The sequence below is a fragment of the Pteropus vampyrus genome, unplaced genomic scaffold (genome assembly GCF_000151845.1).
Source record: "Pteropus vampyrus isolate Shadow unplaced genomic scaffold, Pvam_2.0 Scaffold15, whole genome shotgun sequence".
NCBI lineage: Eukaryota > Metazoa > Chordata > Mammalia > Chiroptera > Pteropodidae > Pteropus > Pteropus vampyrus.
In genome coordinates, this window is record NW_011888796.1 from 16,153,744 (window position 1) to 16,172,965 (window position 19,222).

Sequence of the window (19,222 nt, forward strand, 5' to 3'; positions counted from 1 at the left end):
AGTGACTATGGAAACCAATAAACAAAAGCATTTTTATGAACACAATAAATTCTCTTACCTAAAAGGTAGGAAAAAAAAGGGTTAAAGCCAAGTCCATGTTGGTCTTTGAAATAGTTCCATGCTTCTGCTTTTTATTCTTAGTAAATTTATTTCAGTGGAACTAAATAAGTTATCTTACAATAGGCATGAACCTAACAAGTGAACAGAATATAGATATACAAATTTTAAAGAGAATTGCCTGCTAAATCCTTACACTCAGAGATCCATTAGTAAGAGATGATCACAAAAATAATTTAATTTTGATCTGGTGACAAACCACGTTTGCATTCCTAGAAAAAAACAACCAATTTTATTGACTGACAATTTGGTATACTTGAGGGGTAATTAAATAAACAATGTGGCAAAGTAACCAATATGCTATAAGTGCAATTTTTCTGTTGGATTAAACTTCAAAATTCAGAATTTCACACTTGAGCCAACCAGTTAGATCAACAAAGTCAGATAAGTTGGTAGCTCCTGTATAAACTCTAATGTCTTTTAGAAAGATTTAAAAATTGAATCATGATTGAATTGACTTTGTAATTTATGATCTGTTAGGCTAAAGCTTTTGGAATTAATTCAAGAATTATACATTACCAAGTACATAAAGATGTTGGTTTTAAATGTTATTTTTGCATAAGTTTACTTACCGCCATATAAGCATTTGTTCCAACATACGTCTTGGCTATAGAATTCACCAGCTATGAGACAAAACAGTCTGTTAGAACAATATAAAGATAATGTGGAAATAAAATGGGCAATTATTCCTCATTTAACCTACAATCATCATTTCTATAAATCAACTAAAAATTATGTAAAAGGGAACAAATTTATCTACAAAGGCATTAAAAATGATTAAATCTCTTTTCTTTTGAATGTGATTTCTAATTTAAACAAGCACAGCATTACAGTTTATAGCAGATAACCTTAAACAAATTCACTTAAGCAGGATGCTTATCGCTTTAGTATCCCAAACCCGCCTGATATAAAAAGTCAATTTGAAGTAGAATTTGAACATACTCATTTTTTAGTCAAATGGCTCAAGATGTGAATGAAGCCCCATGCGTTACTAGAATGAAACGAACACTAAATACGCTGGAGGGATAACAGACTTTGACAACTCTTAATACAACGATGACCTTCGCTTTGGTCTTCGTGTTTGGCTGGGAGTAAAGGTGGCTGCAATTCAAATCAACATCACAGCACGCTCATGGGTCACTATCACCAGGGTTCTCAGGGGAGGCCCAAAATGGAAATTAATTAAAATTTGTGCTGCACATTGTAATGGCCCTCCACCATTGTTGCTCCCAATATTAATTTTTATTGTGGGCCAGTTGGGCTCCCCAGGCACAGCTCCCACTTTGCCCTCCCTTTTGTCTGGCCAAAACGCTTTCATATCAAAGCTGCATATCAATGAAGTTTGCTATTCGTAAGTAGTAATTACAATATCAGCAGTTTTTACTGTCATTAAACAATGAACAATCATATTCTGATGAAGGAAACTCTCTCGGAGATTAAAAATGAATAACACACTCCCAGCCGAGGAGAGGATGCAGAGTTCTGTTTGTCTGGCAGCTAGGTGATTTTTCAATCCAGAGAGCAAATTGAAAATAAAAAGATGTTGCAGAGAAGAGAGCAGGCAGAGAGGAAAAAAGAGACCTACCTGAGTGCTAACTCCAAAATCACACAGCTTGACCTGTCCCCTTGTGTTTACCAGCATATTGGAGGGCTTCACATCTAAAAAGGAATGAGAAAAGTCCACGTAACTATTCCATATTTACAGTGCTTGTTCTAAAAAAAAGTGTGCACACACAGCATATCATATTACAGAAATGACATCATTTGTTCAACCTGGAAGTCTAATCACAGATTTAATGCAAAGAATTTTATCTGGAGGCAAATATAAGGTCCTAACTCCTTCACTTCCAACCATTCTGATTTCTATAGAAGCAAGGGTTTATTTCAAGCAAAAGTCAAGTAAAACCTTGGCTTCCAACAATTGTAAATATACCTATCATCTTATCCCTAGCCGCTGAGAAAAAGTAGGTAGATAAGAAAGTGTAATTTTGCAAAGAATTTGCACAAAAGGCTTAGTTTTGCTTAGTATGAGACTACTACTCCCATCTAATAAACAGTAAGGCCAAAATGAAGCAAACAAAAAAATTATTCATATGTTGCTGGTTACTGGTCACATCTGAATAAAACAATGAGGAAATGAATGCTGTAATGCTTTTTCTTGATTTTACGTGACAAGTGCTACTTTAGATGATACTCAGAAATTGATCTAACAGATGTGTGTATGTGTGTGCATACATGCACGTATCAGTCTTTGTTTCATTTATCCTTCTCTTCCCTCACATCATTTTTGACTGCTGTTATAGTTAACAAAAGAATTGACATAGCTTTTGCCAAGGCAGTCAGTCAGTCGCTAAATAATGACACAAAGGGTTCCTGGGAAGCATCGTCAGTGACAACAATGAGCCTTTCAGGAATTCAGGGAGTCCACAAAAACCACCCAAGCAGGAAAAAAAAGCACACCATTTTTGATGATACAGAGCAGCACCTGCTTCAACGTTTCATCATCAATGGCAAAAGTGGTCCAGAATAGATAACTTGTTATATTTAATATAGCATATAATCCTAATTACCCCCAAACCGAACAAGAGACTCGTAATTTTTTATGTAACTTAAAAAATATATAAATGAGTTCATCTTTCTCCTTCCTTCTACCCTTTCACAGGTAGAAGTACCCCAACAAAGTATCTTGCCAAGAGTAGGTACTTAATCAAATTTCATGTTCAAACTATAACAATTATTGAACCCTATCTACTATATGCTCAGCACTTTCTCATACACTAGCTATTTAGTGTTGCCTGACTGATAGTAGAATGTAAACTCCATGAAGGGACTTTGTCTCTTCCCAGCCCCTAGAAGAGTGCTGGGCATATCGTAAATGCTTAATAATTATTTGTTGAATAGACAAGAAAATGAATGGAAACCATGAACAAGCAGTATGATGATTCTGTTTCAGTGATCAAGGGGTAGCTGTGGAACATGTTTCTGGAGCACACCCTTCAGATAACACATGCATACTTCCTTTGAGGTGGGGCAGTGTCTCTTTTTGAATACAAGTTTGTATGCCTAAGCAGGTGTAAGGTCTTTTACTAACTCATCTCTTTGCCTTCAGTTTCCCCAATTTCAATACAAATCTTACACCACCAACATATTAAATGTAGCACTTTTACTAAATCATTTCTCTTCTTGAGGAGGAAGTTAAATATTCTCTGACACCTCCCCTCACCACCAAAAGATGAACTCCCTTAGAGTTGTGCTTTCAAATGTGCCCCAGTATTTAGTACAATACATACACATCATAGATAGCTGCAGGAGACAGACACTCAATGTTTGCTGAACTGAAAGAAATGTTAGACTCTACATAGCCTGGTCTCATTATAGGACCTTAACTTTGAATATTTGTCTTTTCGATGATCTACTTTTATGTATTGACACCCTTAAACCACTTTAAAGTTAGCACATCAGATGGAGAAAGTTAATGAACAAATATTTTGAGCTCCTAAAGGAGCTGCCTGGAAATCACAAGGTATGTTAAATTGAACAAATTTTTAGCTTTCATCAGACACGCATTTGATTAAGTGAATCAATAGAGAGAAAAAATGAAACAATGAAATTGCTAGATTATATTCTAAAAGTCAAGGTATAAGAACTTTACTGAATTCTTTAGCTCTCCAATAATATCTTTAACTTACGTGTAAGCCTACTGTGTGATTTATGTACATTTACCTCTCAGTCTAATTTTCAGTAATACTTTATGCATGAAAGTAGTAGTCTTTCCGTCATCTTCAAACCAACATTTGTATTCAAACTAGACTGTTTTAATTATTGTCTTGGGGGAAAAAAAAAACTCAACCAAAACAACCCCATCACTAAGCCTTTGTTCATGCTATATGTTCTCTTCTTCCTCCTCACCGTAGGCTTATAAATCCTTCCTTAGTATTTTGACTGAATCCTGCCCATTTTCAGATCAGGTACCCTGCCTCCCTATTGCCCTAACTACTCAGGCCATCAAAGTCACTGCTCTCTTTGAAATGCTAAATCATTTACTATTTACTATCTGTACTAGTTGTTTGAAACTGAGCACATAACATTTTTCTACTAGTAGTTACTTACTATATTTACTGTTATAGGTATCACCACCCCAAGTAGTAAGTTTACAGGGTAGGAATATGCTTTATACATCTTTGAATGTACTCCTTCCGAGCACAGTATCTTGCTCACTAGGTGGTTTTTTAAATAATATAAATTTGCTATTAAGTATCCCCCTCCCTATCAACATCTAGAGACATCATTTGAACATAACAGACCCCTTTAAATAAAACCAGTAGAATGAGGCTAGGAGACAAGAGATCTGGGTTTTAGTCATTTTGGTCTGGCCACAAACTTGGTATGTGATTTTTAAGTTCCCACTTCTGTAGAGAAATAATAGTAGCCACTGTGTCAACCTTAACGAACTGTGAGTATTAGATGATATAATGAATACAAAATCACTTTTTTAAACTGTCAAACACTATAATTGTAAGGTATTATTATTATCCATTTTGTGTAGCTTGGTTGATTACCACTTGGTTAATACCACAATTGCATAGGGAATTATTTCTATTGCTACTATACAAATTTAAGTTGAATTTGAGAAAATACTAGCTGAAAGAAAATAATTTCCAAAGCTCAATAATTAGAACTACAAAACCAATTTAATGTTTATGAGGAGGCATTTTTGCCAGACCATATGGCCTCATTCTCAACAAAGCTACTAAACTGGTCTTATTTTTATGTTTGCTCTGCTATTGTCTATGTTGAACACAGCAGCTAATGTGATCCTTTTAAAACTTAAATCAGACCATGTCACTTCTCTCCCTAAAACCTCCATGGGCTTCCCAACTCAGTGAAAAATGCAAAGTCCTCATGATAATCTTTAAGACCTTCTATGAGCTGGCCCCCTACTACCTTGTGCTCTCCTTCCTACTCCTCTCTCTGCCCGTTCTGTTTCATCTTATACCCCAGGAATGCTCCTGCTTTGGAGCTCCATATCTCTGGAATACTCTGCTCTGATATATATGCATGGCTTGCTCCTTCACTTCTTTTAGGCTTCTGCTTAAATATTATCTTTTTAAGAGAAGTCTTCCCCAATCACCCATTATGAACAGCAGTACCTTCTCATCCCAGATATCTCTTTTCCCTTTGCTTTGTTTCAATGTTCTTAACAGTTAGCACCACCAACATACTGTATCTGCAAAAGTAAATCTGTTTCCTCACAGTTCTCTCCACGTGAAGGGAAGCTCCATGAATGCAGAGACTTTGTTTTGTTATAAAATGGCTTTCTAGGATTTACAATATATTTCTTTAACTTCTTCAAGTCTAATTTCAAATAATAATTAGGATTTTCATTTATAATTTAAGAACCTTACAATAGCATAGTTTTCCTCCAATCCCTTGTGCTACTGTTTATTACATCTTACCTCTACATGTCTTTTAAGTTCCATGATACACTGTCATTATTTCTGCTTTAAATAATTATCTTTTCAAGAAATTTAAAAGTAAGAAAAAAAGTCTTTTCTATGTCTATATGTTTACCATTGCTGGTGCTATTTATTCCATTGTGCAGGTCTAACCATCTATCTGGTATCATTTTCCTTCTGCCCTAAATAATTTTCTTTAATATTTTTTATAATGCTGGTCTACTAATTAATTCACTCTGCTTTGGTTGCCTGAAAAAAGTCTTTTATTTAATGGTTATTTCTGAAAAATATATTTACTAAATATAGAAATCTGGGTTGACAGGATTTCCTCTAATATTTAAAAGATGTCTTTCTAGTATCTTCTGGCATGTATAGCTTTTTGTTATTTGTATTTCTATTCCTCTTTATGTATTGTTTTCCTTATTAAAATTTTTTTAAATCACTTGCTTTCAAATTTTTTATTTTGATATGCTTTGGCATGGTTTTGTGTTTATCCTGCTTAGGGTTTGTGGACCTTCTTAGATCTATGGGTTTTGGTTTCATCAAATTTGAAGAGTTGGGGGCTGTTATTCCTTAAAATTATTTTTGGTTCCCTTTTCTCACTCCTTTCCTTCCAAGACACTAGTTACACATATACCTTAGACTTCTTGATACTGTCTCAAAGGTCCCTGAGGCTTTGCTCATTTTTTTAGTCTCTTTTTTACTTTGTAGTAATTTTGAATAATTTGTTATCTCTAAAATCAACATTATTGATAATTTCTTCTGTAGAATCTAATCTATTGTTAATTCTATTAAGTGAAATTTTAATTTCAGATATTTTACTTTTCATCTCTAGATTTCCTTTTTTTATGTCTTCCATTTCTCTCCTCATGATGCTCATGTTTTCCTTAAAATCCTTGAATATATATATGTTCTGTATAATAACTGTTTTAAAATCCTTGTCTGCTAAGTCCATTATCTCGGGGTAGGGGGTCCTATTTCTACTGACTGATTTTACTCCTAGTTATAAATTTTCATCTGTATTAGAACAATAATACTCTGTTCACCTGCTAATTTTTATTTGGATGCCAGATATAAATCTTATGTTTGCTAAGTGCTGAATTTTGTTATCATCCTTTAATGAGGATTTGACACTGACAGGTAGTTAACTTATCTGCAGATAACCAGATTATTTTGAAGCTTATATTAGAGTTTTTATTTATAGAAAGCCTAGAGTAACCCTCTTCTCTAGGGCTTGTTTAGTCTCATTATTAAAGCATGGCCTTTCTAAAGTCTCAATGGATGCTCCAATGTATTCAACAAGGTCCCTCTACTCTGGCTGGTTGGAATTTTTAAATTTCCAACTTGTGTAAACTTTGGGAATTGTTTAGTTTATAGGTCCCCCAGAAATTTTCTTTCCCTGACAGTGGTTCATTGTCTAGCTTTATAAGATTTCGCCCTCTGAATGCGGAGGTTGATACCTGGCGAAACACTCAAGGAGGTTCTTATACAATTTCTTGAGCCCTTTCCCTGCAGTTTCTGCCTCTCTAAGACTCTGCCCTATACGTTCTAGCCATTTTGGCCTGCTTTATTTCCAAACTTTGTCTCTTCACTTCACCTCAGTAAGAACTCTGGCTTCCCCCTCTCTATGCTGCAGTCTTGAAATTGTCTCCAGGCAGAAAGTTTGGGTGATTACAGAGCTCACCTCATCGGTTTGCCTTCTCTCAAAAATCATAGTCCTGTACTGCTTCTCTAACATCTGAAAACAGATGTTTCATAAAAATTTGTTGTTTTCTAGTAGTTTTCAATGAAGGGTAAGTCCCATAGCAGTGATTCCTTCCTATGCAGAACTGGAAAAAGCCCTTTATTTTAAATAGCCCTTTATTTTAAAATTCTTGTTTTTTATCATTTGTTCATTGTTTTGATCTTATATCATAAGCTGCCTCAAATCCTTTTTTGATATTAAGGTTTTATTTAGTTAGGCTAAATCTGAATTCATGTGGCAGAATTTTGAACAAATGAAATTTCTTTAAATGTTGGAATGAGGAAAGCTCCTGTGATTTGTTTCACTTCATCTGAATAAAATACTCCAGTTATATGAGGTATAAACAATCCTAGTATACAGTCACTGAACTTAGTACTTTCAAGTCTTCATTTAAAACATACAAATGCTACAACTCTCAAGAATAGCTCCAGGAATACTAAAATTATTCGATTTCTTTTCTTTTTCTTTTTGGTTTGTTTTCAATGTCACTCAAAGTCATAGACAATAGCAAAACAGATTAGGGAGAAAAATTACTTTTAAGAAGATAGTTATATTTGTGCTTATTTTAATGCAAAATCAAGTTACAGAAAACAAGGAACAATTGAAGGCATACAGCTTTTCATTCAGCTCACTTAAAAATGTTATAGCCTTTCTTCTGTAAGCAAAGCACAGAAAAGATGAGTCATTAAAGTGACTGATTATAAATGGCAATCATCAGGGCAGATGTAAGTCATTTTGGTTTAATCAGGCCATTAATTATTAGGGTTTATCAATTAGTTTTATTGAAGGCAAGGGAGCTTAAATGAATACTAGGGCATTGATTTTAACTAAGACATTTTCTCAAAGAAAATACAAATGAGGTGTGCAGAATCCTGAAATTACAGATTCTTTTCAGACCACTAAAAAGAAGTAAGCTTCGTCTAATATAAAACATAAGTCTATAGTGAAAAATCAAATTAACTCTAATTCCCTTTGTATTACATATGAAATATCATGTTTTGGTGTTTTCTAATTTGAGGTTTGGTTTTAATCTATTTTGTCCAAGAGGTCAATATCACATTGGAAAAAGTGAGATAAAGGTACAATGCAAAGTGACCCATTTTTAATATCAGATGTTTCTTATCTTCTATCATTTTAGGGAAAAAAAAAATCAGTCATTTTATGAAGAGAGACTTTTATAAGAGTCAGAATAGATTCTTGGTCTGATCCTTTTCAGAGGAAGCAGCAGAAACGACATGAGAAGAAAGAGAGAGAGAGAAAGAAAGAGAGAGAGAAAGAGAGAGAGAGTGTGTGTGTGTATGTGTGTGATATACAAGATCAAGGGCGATATCTAATCTTCCTACACTGACAAGGTTGTCATGAGAATTAAGTGAAACTTAGCGGTGCCTGTCACAGAGCTGGAACTCAGTGAATTGTTGAATGAATAAAATTAATGGGAGAAACATTTTGTAAACTTAAATGTACTATACATACTGGAAGTTACTGCTTTGTAGAACTGGAAATGACAATGACTCTCACCCTAGAAAGTCAGGATGTGGATAATCTAACATACTGGACCCGACCCAAATGCTAAATAAAGTTCACTTTGATTCTATGAGTTCCAACGTGAAGGCAGACTTCTTCTAGAATGTTAAATGCTATTTAAAGAAGAGTTAACAATTACCCATTCCCCACATGTGTCTCCTGTCACAATATTTTGCCACTCCTTCAGTGAGATGTCACAGTAAGCTGGGTTTATTAATGATGATGTAATGAATATTTGAGTTGCAGAGTGAGAGCCCATATAGATAATAGGTAGTTATGATGCAGTTCTCTTTAATGATTTGAGATGCTTAGAAGGTTAGAAAAATATCAGAGTGGGGAAAATGAAGGAACTTACAAATAGGGTCTTATGTAATGCAGAAGATAATAGGTTTTCTACAGGAGCTTGTAATTGAATAAAAATCAGCCTTAAAGTGTCTTTAAACTTATCATATAAACTTTGTTATCAGTTTCCTATTCTATCTTTAACAAAATATGAAATATCAGTTAATTATACTGATTATATACTATGTATCAATGGTAAATGGTTATTTCTTCTCAAAACTGATGTGTATTTAATGACCTGATTCACCGTGGTTACAAATTTTTAAAGGAAGATGATAACAACCCCCAGTCACCTAATCGAGAGAAATGAAAATGTAGAACCAAATAAAGACTTGTATGTGAACAGCAGCATTATTAATAATAGCCTCAAACTGTATATAATCTAAATGTCCCTCTATTAGTAAATGAATGGACAAAATGTGACATATCCATAGAACAGAATATTATTTCACAATAAAGAGGAATGGAAAGACTGTAATAAAGACAAAAAATGCCATTACATATTAATAAATCGGTCAATGCAACAAGAGGGTATAATATTTATAAATATTTATGCACTCAAAATAGGAACACTTAAATAAAGGAAATATTAACAGACCTAAAGAGAGAAATTATACCACTACAATAATAGTAGGAAACTTTACTATCCCACTCACATCAATAAACAGATTATCCAGAAAGAAAATCAGTAAAGAAAAAATAGCTTTAAATTACACATTAGACCAAGTGGACTTAACAGGTATATATATACAGAACATCCCATCCAAAAGCAACATTACACATTCTTTTCAACTGCACAGAGAACATTCTCCAGGAAAGATCATATGTTAGGCCACAAAACAAGTCTTAACAAATTTAAGAAGACTGAAATCATAATAAGTATTTTTTTCTGAGCAATGGTATGAAACTATACATCAAATACAAGAAAACTGGAAAATTCACAAATATGGGGAGACTAAACAACATGCTACTAACAACCAATAAGTTCATGAAGAAATCAAAAGAGAAATAAAAAAAAATACCTTGAGACAAATTAAAATGGAAATACAAAATACCAAAACTTATGGGATGCAGCAAAAGCAGCTCTCAGAGGGAAGTTTATAGCAAAATTCCTACTTCAAGAAACAAATAAACAAAAATCTCAAATAACCTAATTTTATTCCTTAAGTAACTAGAAAAAGAACAAAGCCAAAAGTTAGTAGAAGGGAGGTAACAACAAAGATCTGAGCAGAAATAAATGAAATAGAAACTAAAAAGACAACAGAAAAGATCAGTGAAACCAAGAGCTGGTTCTTTAAAAAAATAAACAAAATTGAAAAAACCTTTAGCTAGACTTACCATTAAAAAAGAGAGGAGGCTCAAATAAATAAAATCAGAAATGAAAGAGATGTTAAAACTGATACACAGAAATACAAAAGATCATGAGAGACTATTACAAACAATTAAATGCCAATGAAACAGACAATATAGAAGAAATGCATAAATTCCTAGAAACCTACAATCTTCTAAGAATGAATCATGAAGAAACAGAAAATTTAAACAGAACAATTACTAGTAACATTATTGAATCAGTAATTTAAAAACCCTACAAACAAAAGTCCAGGACCTGACAGCTTCAGATAGTAATTCTACCAAACATTCAAAGAAAATATCAATCTATCTCAAACTCTTTCAAAAAACAGAAGAGGAGGAAACACTTCCAAACTCATTTCATTAAGCTAGGACTACCCTGATACCAAAACCAGACAAGGATGCTAAGAAAAGAAAATTACCACCAAATATCATTGATGAACATAGATACGAAAATCCTCAACAAAATATTAACAAACCTAATTCAACAATACATTAAAAGGATCAGATACCATGATCAAGTGGGATTTATACCAGGGGTGCAGGGATGGTTCAACATCCATAAATCAGTCAATATGAAACACAACAGTAATAAAATGAAAGATAAAAATCCTATGATCATATCAATAGATGCAGGAAAAGCATTTGACAAAATTCGACATCCATTTATGATTGAAAAAAACTCTCAACAAAGTGTGTATAGAGGGGACAGATCTCAACATAATAAAGATTATATATAAGTCCACAAGTAACATCATACTTAATGGTGAAAAACTGAAAGTTTTACCCTAAGATCAAAAGGATACCAGGATGCCCACTTTTACCACTTTTATTCAACACAGTATTGGAAGTCATAGGCAGAGCAATTAAGCAAAGAAAAAAAGATCCAAATTGAAAATGAATAAGTAAAACTGTTACTATTTGCAGACAACATGATACTATGTAGAGAAAACCCTAAAGACCAAAAAACTGTCAGAACTTAATAAATGAATTCAGTAAAGTTGCAAAATACGAAATCAATATACAGAATCTCTAGCATTTCTATACACTAAACATAAACTATCGGAAAGAGAAATTTAAAAAAAAAAACCATTTCGATTGTATCAAAAAAAATAAAATAAAATACCTAGGAGTCAATTTAACCAAGGACATGAAAGACCTATACCATGAAAACTGTAAGACACTGATAGAATAAACTGAAGAACACAAATAAGCGGAAAGATATTCTGTGCTCATGGATTGAAAGAGTTAATAGTTAAAATGTCCTTACTACTTAAAGCAATCTACAGATTCAATGTAATCCCTACCAAAATTCCAATGTTATTTTTCACAGAAATAAAGCAAATACTAAAACATGTATGAAACCACAAAAAACCCAAATAGCCAAAGTAATATTGACAAAGAAAAACAAATCTGAAGGCATCACGCTCCTCGATTTCAAATTATATTAAAAATTAGTAATATAAACAGTATGGTATTGGCATAAAAACAGATACATAGAAAGATCAAAGGAACAGAATAGAGAGCCCACATATAAACCCATGCATATATGGTCAATTAATTTATGACAAAGAAGCCAAGAATATGCAGTGAGGAAGAAGAGTCTCTTCAAAAATGGTGTTGGGAAAACTGGACAGCCACATGCAAAAGAATGAAATTGGAGTACTATCTTACTATACACAAAAATTAACTCAAAACAGATTAAAAACGTGAAAGTAAGACCTTAAAGTATAAAACTCCTAGAAGAAAACATAGGCAGTAATAAGTTCCTTGATGGGAGGTCTTGGCAACAATATTTTGGATTTGACACTAAAAGCAAAGGCAACAAAAGGAAAAATAAAAAAATGGGACTACATCAAACTAAAGTTTCTGCACAGCAAAGGAAACCATCAACAAAATGGAAAGGCAACCTACTGAAGGGGAGAAAATATTTGCAAAATGCATATCTAATAAGGGCTTAATATCTAAAATATATAAAGAACTCAGACAACTTAATAGTAAAAACAAACAAACAACACCCAAGCAGTCCAATTAAAAACGGGCAGAGGATATGAATAAGATATTTTTCTAAAGAAGACATACAGATAGCCAACAGGTACATGGAAAGATGCTCACTATCACTAATTATCAGGGAAACACAAATAAAATCCACAATGAGATATCACTTCAGACCTGTTAAAATGGCTATTATATATATAAAAGAAAAGAAATAATAAGTGCTGGCGAGGATGTGAAGAAAAGAATCTTTGTGCACTGGTGGGAATATAAATTGGTGTAGTCACCATAGGCAACAGTATGGAGGTTCCACAAAAAAATTAAAAATACAAGTGCCACATGATCCAGTAATCTCACTTTTAGATATTTATCCAAAGAAAGTGAAAACTCTAACTCAAAAGATATATGCACCCCCAAGTTCACTGCAGCATTATTTACAACATCCAAGATATGGAAATAACCTTACGTGTCCATTGAGAGATGAATGGGCAAAGAAGATGCAGTATGTGTGTGTGTGTAAATGAATGGACAAAGAAGATGTAGTATGCACACATAAGAATATTATTCAGTTATAAAAAAGAATGAAGTCTTGTCGTTTAAGACAACATTGATGGACTGACCTAGAGGGTATTATGCTAAATGAAATAAGTCAACCAGAGAAAGACAAATAACTATATGTAGAGCCCCCCACAAAAAAAAAAAAAACAACATCAAGATCATAGATACAGAGAGCAGACTGGTGGTTGCCAGAGGTGAGAGGTTGAAGAGTGTGTGTGTGTGTGTGTGTGTGTGTGTGTGTGTGTGTGTAAAACTTCCAGTATAAGATAAATTAAGTCATGGGGATGTAATGTACAGCATGGTGACTATAGTTATCATATGTCTGAAAGTTGCTAAGGGGGTATATCTTAAAATTTCTCATCACAGGAAAAACATTCTGTACCTATATATGGCAAACTAGATTTATTGTGGTGATCATTTTGCAATATATACAAATATCAAGTCATCATGTTACACACCTGAAAACAATATAATGTATGTCAATTATACCTCAATAAAAAAATAGATATTTGAAAAAAAAAAAGGAATCGACTGCTGAGACTTGCTATAACATGGGTGAAACTCAAAGACATGCTAAATGAAAGAAGTGAAATAGAGAAGGCAAATCTATAAAGTCAGGAAATAGATTAACAGTCCCTGGGGACAGGGCTGGGAGCAAGAACTGATTGCAAATGGGCATGAGGACTCTTTTTTGGGTGATGGAAATGTTCTAAAATGGATTATGGTGATGTTTGTACACAAATCTTTAACTTACTAAAAATCCTTGAATCACAAACTTAAAATGAGTGAATTTTAAGATGTTAGTTACATATTAATAAAGCTATTTAAAAAAAATCTGCCTCAAACACAATTTGACTTCTTATTAATTTGTCCATAATTTTTCAGGTGCTTTGTGGTCACTGTGGTCACCTTCTCACTCTATTTATAACAAAATATGAAACATCAATTAATTACATTGATCACATATATCAATGGTAAATTAGTAATTCCCTCTCAAAAATGATATACACTAGGAAGCCTGATTATGATGATATTTAAAGAAAGATACTGATTTTTAGATGTCACTTTTGTGTTTTTAAATGTTTTTCCCAATATGACTAAGGCTATGTATACAAAATGCAAAAGCAACTGATTCAAACATGAAAAATCTGGTCAAGCAACCACAGTTGCCTCAATAACCTCTGGTAACTGTTCTAACTGATTTTCAGGCTGGACTGATTTTTTTTTTCACTGAATTGACCAAATTGACTGTGGAAATTGGTATCATGTTGAGACAACCCATGTTGCCACCCTTAACTGCTTCATGCCGGAAACTGTATCTTCACGCATGCTGCATCAATTAGCCATTAAACAATCCACATAAACAGCATCAAGCTGAAGCTTGCTAATAAAGGCCAGAGCCCACCAGAGCATGTGCTTTCTGCTGCTCTTCACAAAAGGGGCCTCCGCCCACTGCCCAAGCCCCACCCCCGACACAATCTGGATCAGAGTGGGAAGCTATCCTCTGTCAGGCTGGGTGCCCAGGGGGCCTTTCAAAATAGACAAATAAAAGCTCTTTCACAAAACTACAGTTGGAGTTACCCAGTGTGCTTTGCACAGGGACCTATACATCAATTTCCTGGTAAGATTAGTTCTAAAGAAAATTGTGACTTTGTAAGGCATGCTTTTTTCTTGTCAGAAAAGGAAAAACAGGCAAATTGAAGATTCCCTTTTTGCTGTGATCTAGTCATATCAGGTGTTGGTAGTATCTTCCCCTTCTTCTCCCTTTTGGTCTGTCTTGTTTTAAACTTAAAATATTTAATTTGCTCTGTGCTTCCATGTGTTAAGCCTCTGAATGCTTTTAGAAATAGGCATAGTACAGTTCTTAAGGAAACATGAGTTCAGTTTTAAAATATGGCGTGTGGCTCTGTGGTGAGAGGATCACGGAAGCAGAAATAAACTTCTCTTCAACTCTTTCCCTATACAAAGCAATTACCTGTTTTGCTTGAATGGCAGAAAGCCACTCACTCATTTTACCAGGAGCCAGAGGACACATTATCAGGTTTCCATTCTTAGCAACCTCTCCTAACACTGTGCCAGGGTGCTTCAGCAACCTTCTTTCATTATGCTTAATTGTCTTATGAAAAGACAATAACTAATATATCTATCTAGTTATTTCTTGGGGACTGCATTCTAATGAATGAGAACAGCAGGTACAATTAAATATAGACTATGCTGACATTCTGCATTACAAATTCATCTGTGCACAACAGGAACGCACTTAAGAGAAAACCACAATGCAATATAAAAGTTATTCTAATCATTTCATCACATAATAAAGAGTAGGTCATCCAAATATTCTTGCAAAAGCCCTAAATAAAATTAAGTAGCATAATTAGCTATCCTAAATAGCAGTTATTGTTTACAGTCTCATGATTCAGCTGAGAATGGAGGTAACACACATGATTTCCTCTTTCATGTATGATAAAAGCGGGAGACAAGCAGCATTCTGAAGGCTAACGCCAAGGGCAAAAGGGCCTGGGCTTCTTAAATCTGCCTTTCCTCAATCTTTTCACTGTAAGTAAAGGAGACTCTCTTTTAATGTGGGGGATCTTAAGAGTCCTACTTGGCAACATGTACATATTCTGGTCTGTGTATGGAAAACTCCAGGTATGAAGAAACATGTTCCTGGGAGTCAGAAGGAATCTGTATTCTGCCCCAGTTCTGAAACAACCTACTTTCTAAATATCACCAATTTAAGACTCTTACTGACTACAAAAGCCTTTCAAGGAGAAAGAAAAAAACCAATGGACTACTACATTAAATGCATGAAAAAGTTTAAGATGCATTTTGACTGAAGACTTGATTTGGAGCCAAAGGTGCAGAAGACCAACTCTGGTAAATTGTTCCAAAGAAACAAAAAGTATAGCAGATAACATTTCTTTGGCACTTGCTACAGGCCAAGCACCAGGCTAAATGCCTTACTGTCTCGTTTAATTTTCATTATAACCCTTGAGTTAGGTACTGTTATTAAATCCATTTTATAGATGAATAAGTCGAGGCTCAAATTAATAAAATTAGTTGTCCAAAGCCACACAACTAAAGTCTACATTATTAACTCTTAAGCCTTAACAAACTGCATTATATTTATGAGATAAAGCTCATCTGAATTAATGGGCTGGATGATTATCCTAGTTTTAGCACTGAGGCTGGCTGAGAAGTATATTTTTCTATTTCTCACAGAAAAGTAGACATAGGAGGGAAGTTTGGGGAAGGTTCTAACTATTCTCTCACTTAATCTCTTGCTGTTTCTCTTGAGAAGCATGTATTTAAAACTATAACAACAGCTATTATGTGCCAGCTACAGTACTCTGACCTCAGAGGTTAAGGAACTGACCCAAGGTCATATAGTTGAGTTGAATAAAGAGGCAGAAGCAGGACTTAAACCTGGGTCTGACTCTAAAACTAGAGCTCTTCCATTAGACTACCAATCACTTACTGCCTTTCTTATAACTATGTTTTTTAGCCTTTTTCTTTTCAATTAGAGTTGATGTTCAATATTATTTTATATTAGTTTCAGGTGTACAGTATAGTGGTTACACATTTATATAATTTACAAAGTGACCCTCCCCCTTGCCCCCTGATTAGTCTAGTACCCACCTGGAATTCTACATAGTCATTACAATATTATTGACTATATTTCCTATTCTGTACTTCACATCCCCAAGACTATTTCGTAACTACCAATTTGTATTTCTTAATCTCTATACCTTTCTCACCTAGCCCTCCAACCCCTCCCATCTGGCAACCATCAGTTTGTTCTCTGTATCTATGAGTATGTTTGTTGTTTGTTTATTTTGTTCTTTAGATTTCATAGTTAAGTGAGATCGTATGGTATTTGTCTTTCTCTGTCTAACTTATTTTACTTAGCATAACCCTCTAAGTCCATCCATGTTGCTGCAAATGCTAAGATTCATTGATTTTATGGTATTCCATTGGTATCAACTCACACCTCTCAGAATGGCTATCATCAATAAATCCAAAAACAGGTGTTGGCGAGGATCTGGAGAAAAGAGAACACTCGTGCACTATTGGAAGTACTGCAAATTGGTACAGCCACTAAGGAAAACAGTTTGAAGGTTCCGCAAAAAATTTATGACCCAGCAATTTCACTTCTGGGTATTTATCCAGACATCCAAAACACTAACTTAAAAAGATATATGCACTCATGCTTTTTAGCCTTTTTGAACCGTAGTTTTCTCATCTAAAAATGAGAATACAATGATACCTTCTTTGCAAGACAGTCATGAAGCTTAAATAATATATGAAAAAGATCTAATGCAGTGGTACATAGGAGGCACTTAATGAATGATAATAAGAACAATTATTATTGCACCCAATCTAGAAGGAACTTAAACTTCCAACAGCAAAAGAATGGATTTGATTTCCATGGTGCTCACCACCTTAAACCTTGCCTTTGAAGAAAGGGACAGACGTGGAGAGGTCTTCTAACTGCTAAACATTCTTGGCAGAGTGCTCTATCTGAGGATAAATATTTTACTTTACTACCTAGAGAGGAGAACAAAGGATGATTTTCAAGTAAAACACATTACAAAAAATATATACATTTGGCCTACAATCAGTGTCATAAATTAACTGTGGCCTCCAACCTCTACCAACGGAAATGACTCATCATATAGCTATTCTCTCTCTTCCTCTGCTGAGCTCCTAAACTGCATGATTTGCTTAAGAGACAAAGCCATAATCAGAGCTATCTGTGGGGCCTGGTGAATCAAACATTCATCAGATCACATGCAGAGTGCATCTTGCTGGGTGGTTGGACAGGGGGTCACCATAAAGGTAAGGGGCTCACTTTAGGGTACCATAAAGACCTGTGAGTCAAACACACAGTGATCACATGATCTGCTTTAATCCCAATACCCAGCAAGGCAGAGGATCTTAGGGGAGGTTATAGGAGGACTAACTACCCTCTCCCATTTGTATTCCTTCCCTGGATGGCACATGACCTCTTTTCTTCTCTTTCCTCTATGGCTTCCACTGACACTCATTTTCAGAATGGGAAGGGGAGGTGGCCTGCAGAGTAATTCTCCTGGGTTCCTCATCTTCTTAGAGATTTCCTAAAAGGGGTGACTCTGTCTATGACAAATCCTATCAGAGATGCATGGGAGAAGGAAAAACTAAGGCCAGGACAATCCTCCCCTAATTAAGTCATCACCAAATACAGATAACTATAGAAAGATTGCATATTCTTTTTAAATTAAGCTTTCTATTTTGAGATAATTGTAGAGTTACACGCAGCTGTAAGAAATAATATAGACACTCCGTATACCCTCTATCCATTTTCTCCCAGTGGTAACTAACATCCTGTAAACCTACAGTACAATATCACAAACAGCATATTGACACTAATACAATCGACAGAGATTGTGTCTATCACCATACCTTTTTATAGCCACATCCACTTCCCTCCTGCTCCCACAACCTCTCATTAGCCCCTGGAAACCACTAATCTGCTCTCCATTTCTATAATTACCAATTCAAGAATGTTATAAAAATAGAATCACATAGTATGTAATGTTTTGTGACTGTCTTTTTTCACTCAGCATAATTCTCTGGAGATTCATCCAGGTTATGATTATCAACAGTTCATTCCTTTTTATTGATGAGTAGTAGTATATGGTATAAATGTACCACAGTTTATTTAACCATTTACTTATTAAGGACATCTGGGTCATTTCCAGTTTTTGGCCATTATGAATAAAGCTGCCATAAACATTTGTGTACAGATTTTATGTGAACCTAAGTCTTTATTTCTCTAAGATAAATGCCCAGGAGTACAAACACTGAGTTGTATGGTAGATGCATGTTTAGATTTTTAAGAAATGCCAAATTGTTTTCCAGTGAGGCTATATCATTTTATATTTCTATCAGCAACATATTAGTGACCTAATTTCTCTGTATCCTCACCATCATTTGGGGTGGTCACTTTTTTTTTTTTGGTAGCCATCCTGGTAGGTGTGTAGTAATATCTCATTGTGGTTTTAATTTACATTTCCTTAATGGCTAATGATGCTGAACATCCTTTCATGTGCTTATCTGCCATTTGTATGTATTTTCAATGGAATGTGTCTTCATG

At 34.5% G+C, this 19,222-nt stretch overlaps 1 protein-coding gene across 8 annotated transcripts in view; it reads right to left on the reverse strand.

Moving 5' to 3' along the window:
- The window catches only part of MAP2K5 (mitogen-activated protein kinase kinase 5), a 245,476-nt gene that overhangs the window by 112,509 nt on the left and 113,745 nt on the right, over positions 1-19,222 (reverse strand). For all 8 annotated transcript variants that reach the window (XM_023527273.1, XM_023527276.1, XM_011385914.2 and 5 more), the window contains exons 14-15: positions 1,703-1,776; positions 690-740 (exon numbers count right to left, since the gene is read on the reverse strand). In XM_023527273.1, the coding sequence (XP_023383041.1) occupies positions 690-740; positions 1,703-1,776 (125 nt within the window). The remainder of the gene's footprint in view (positions 1-689; positions 741-1,702; positions 1,777-19,222) is intronic.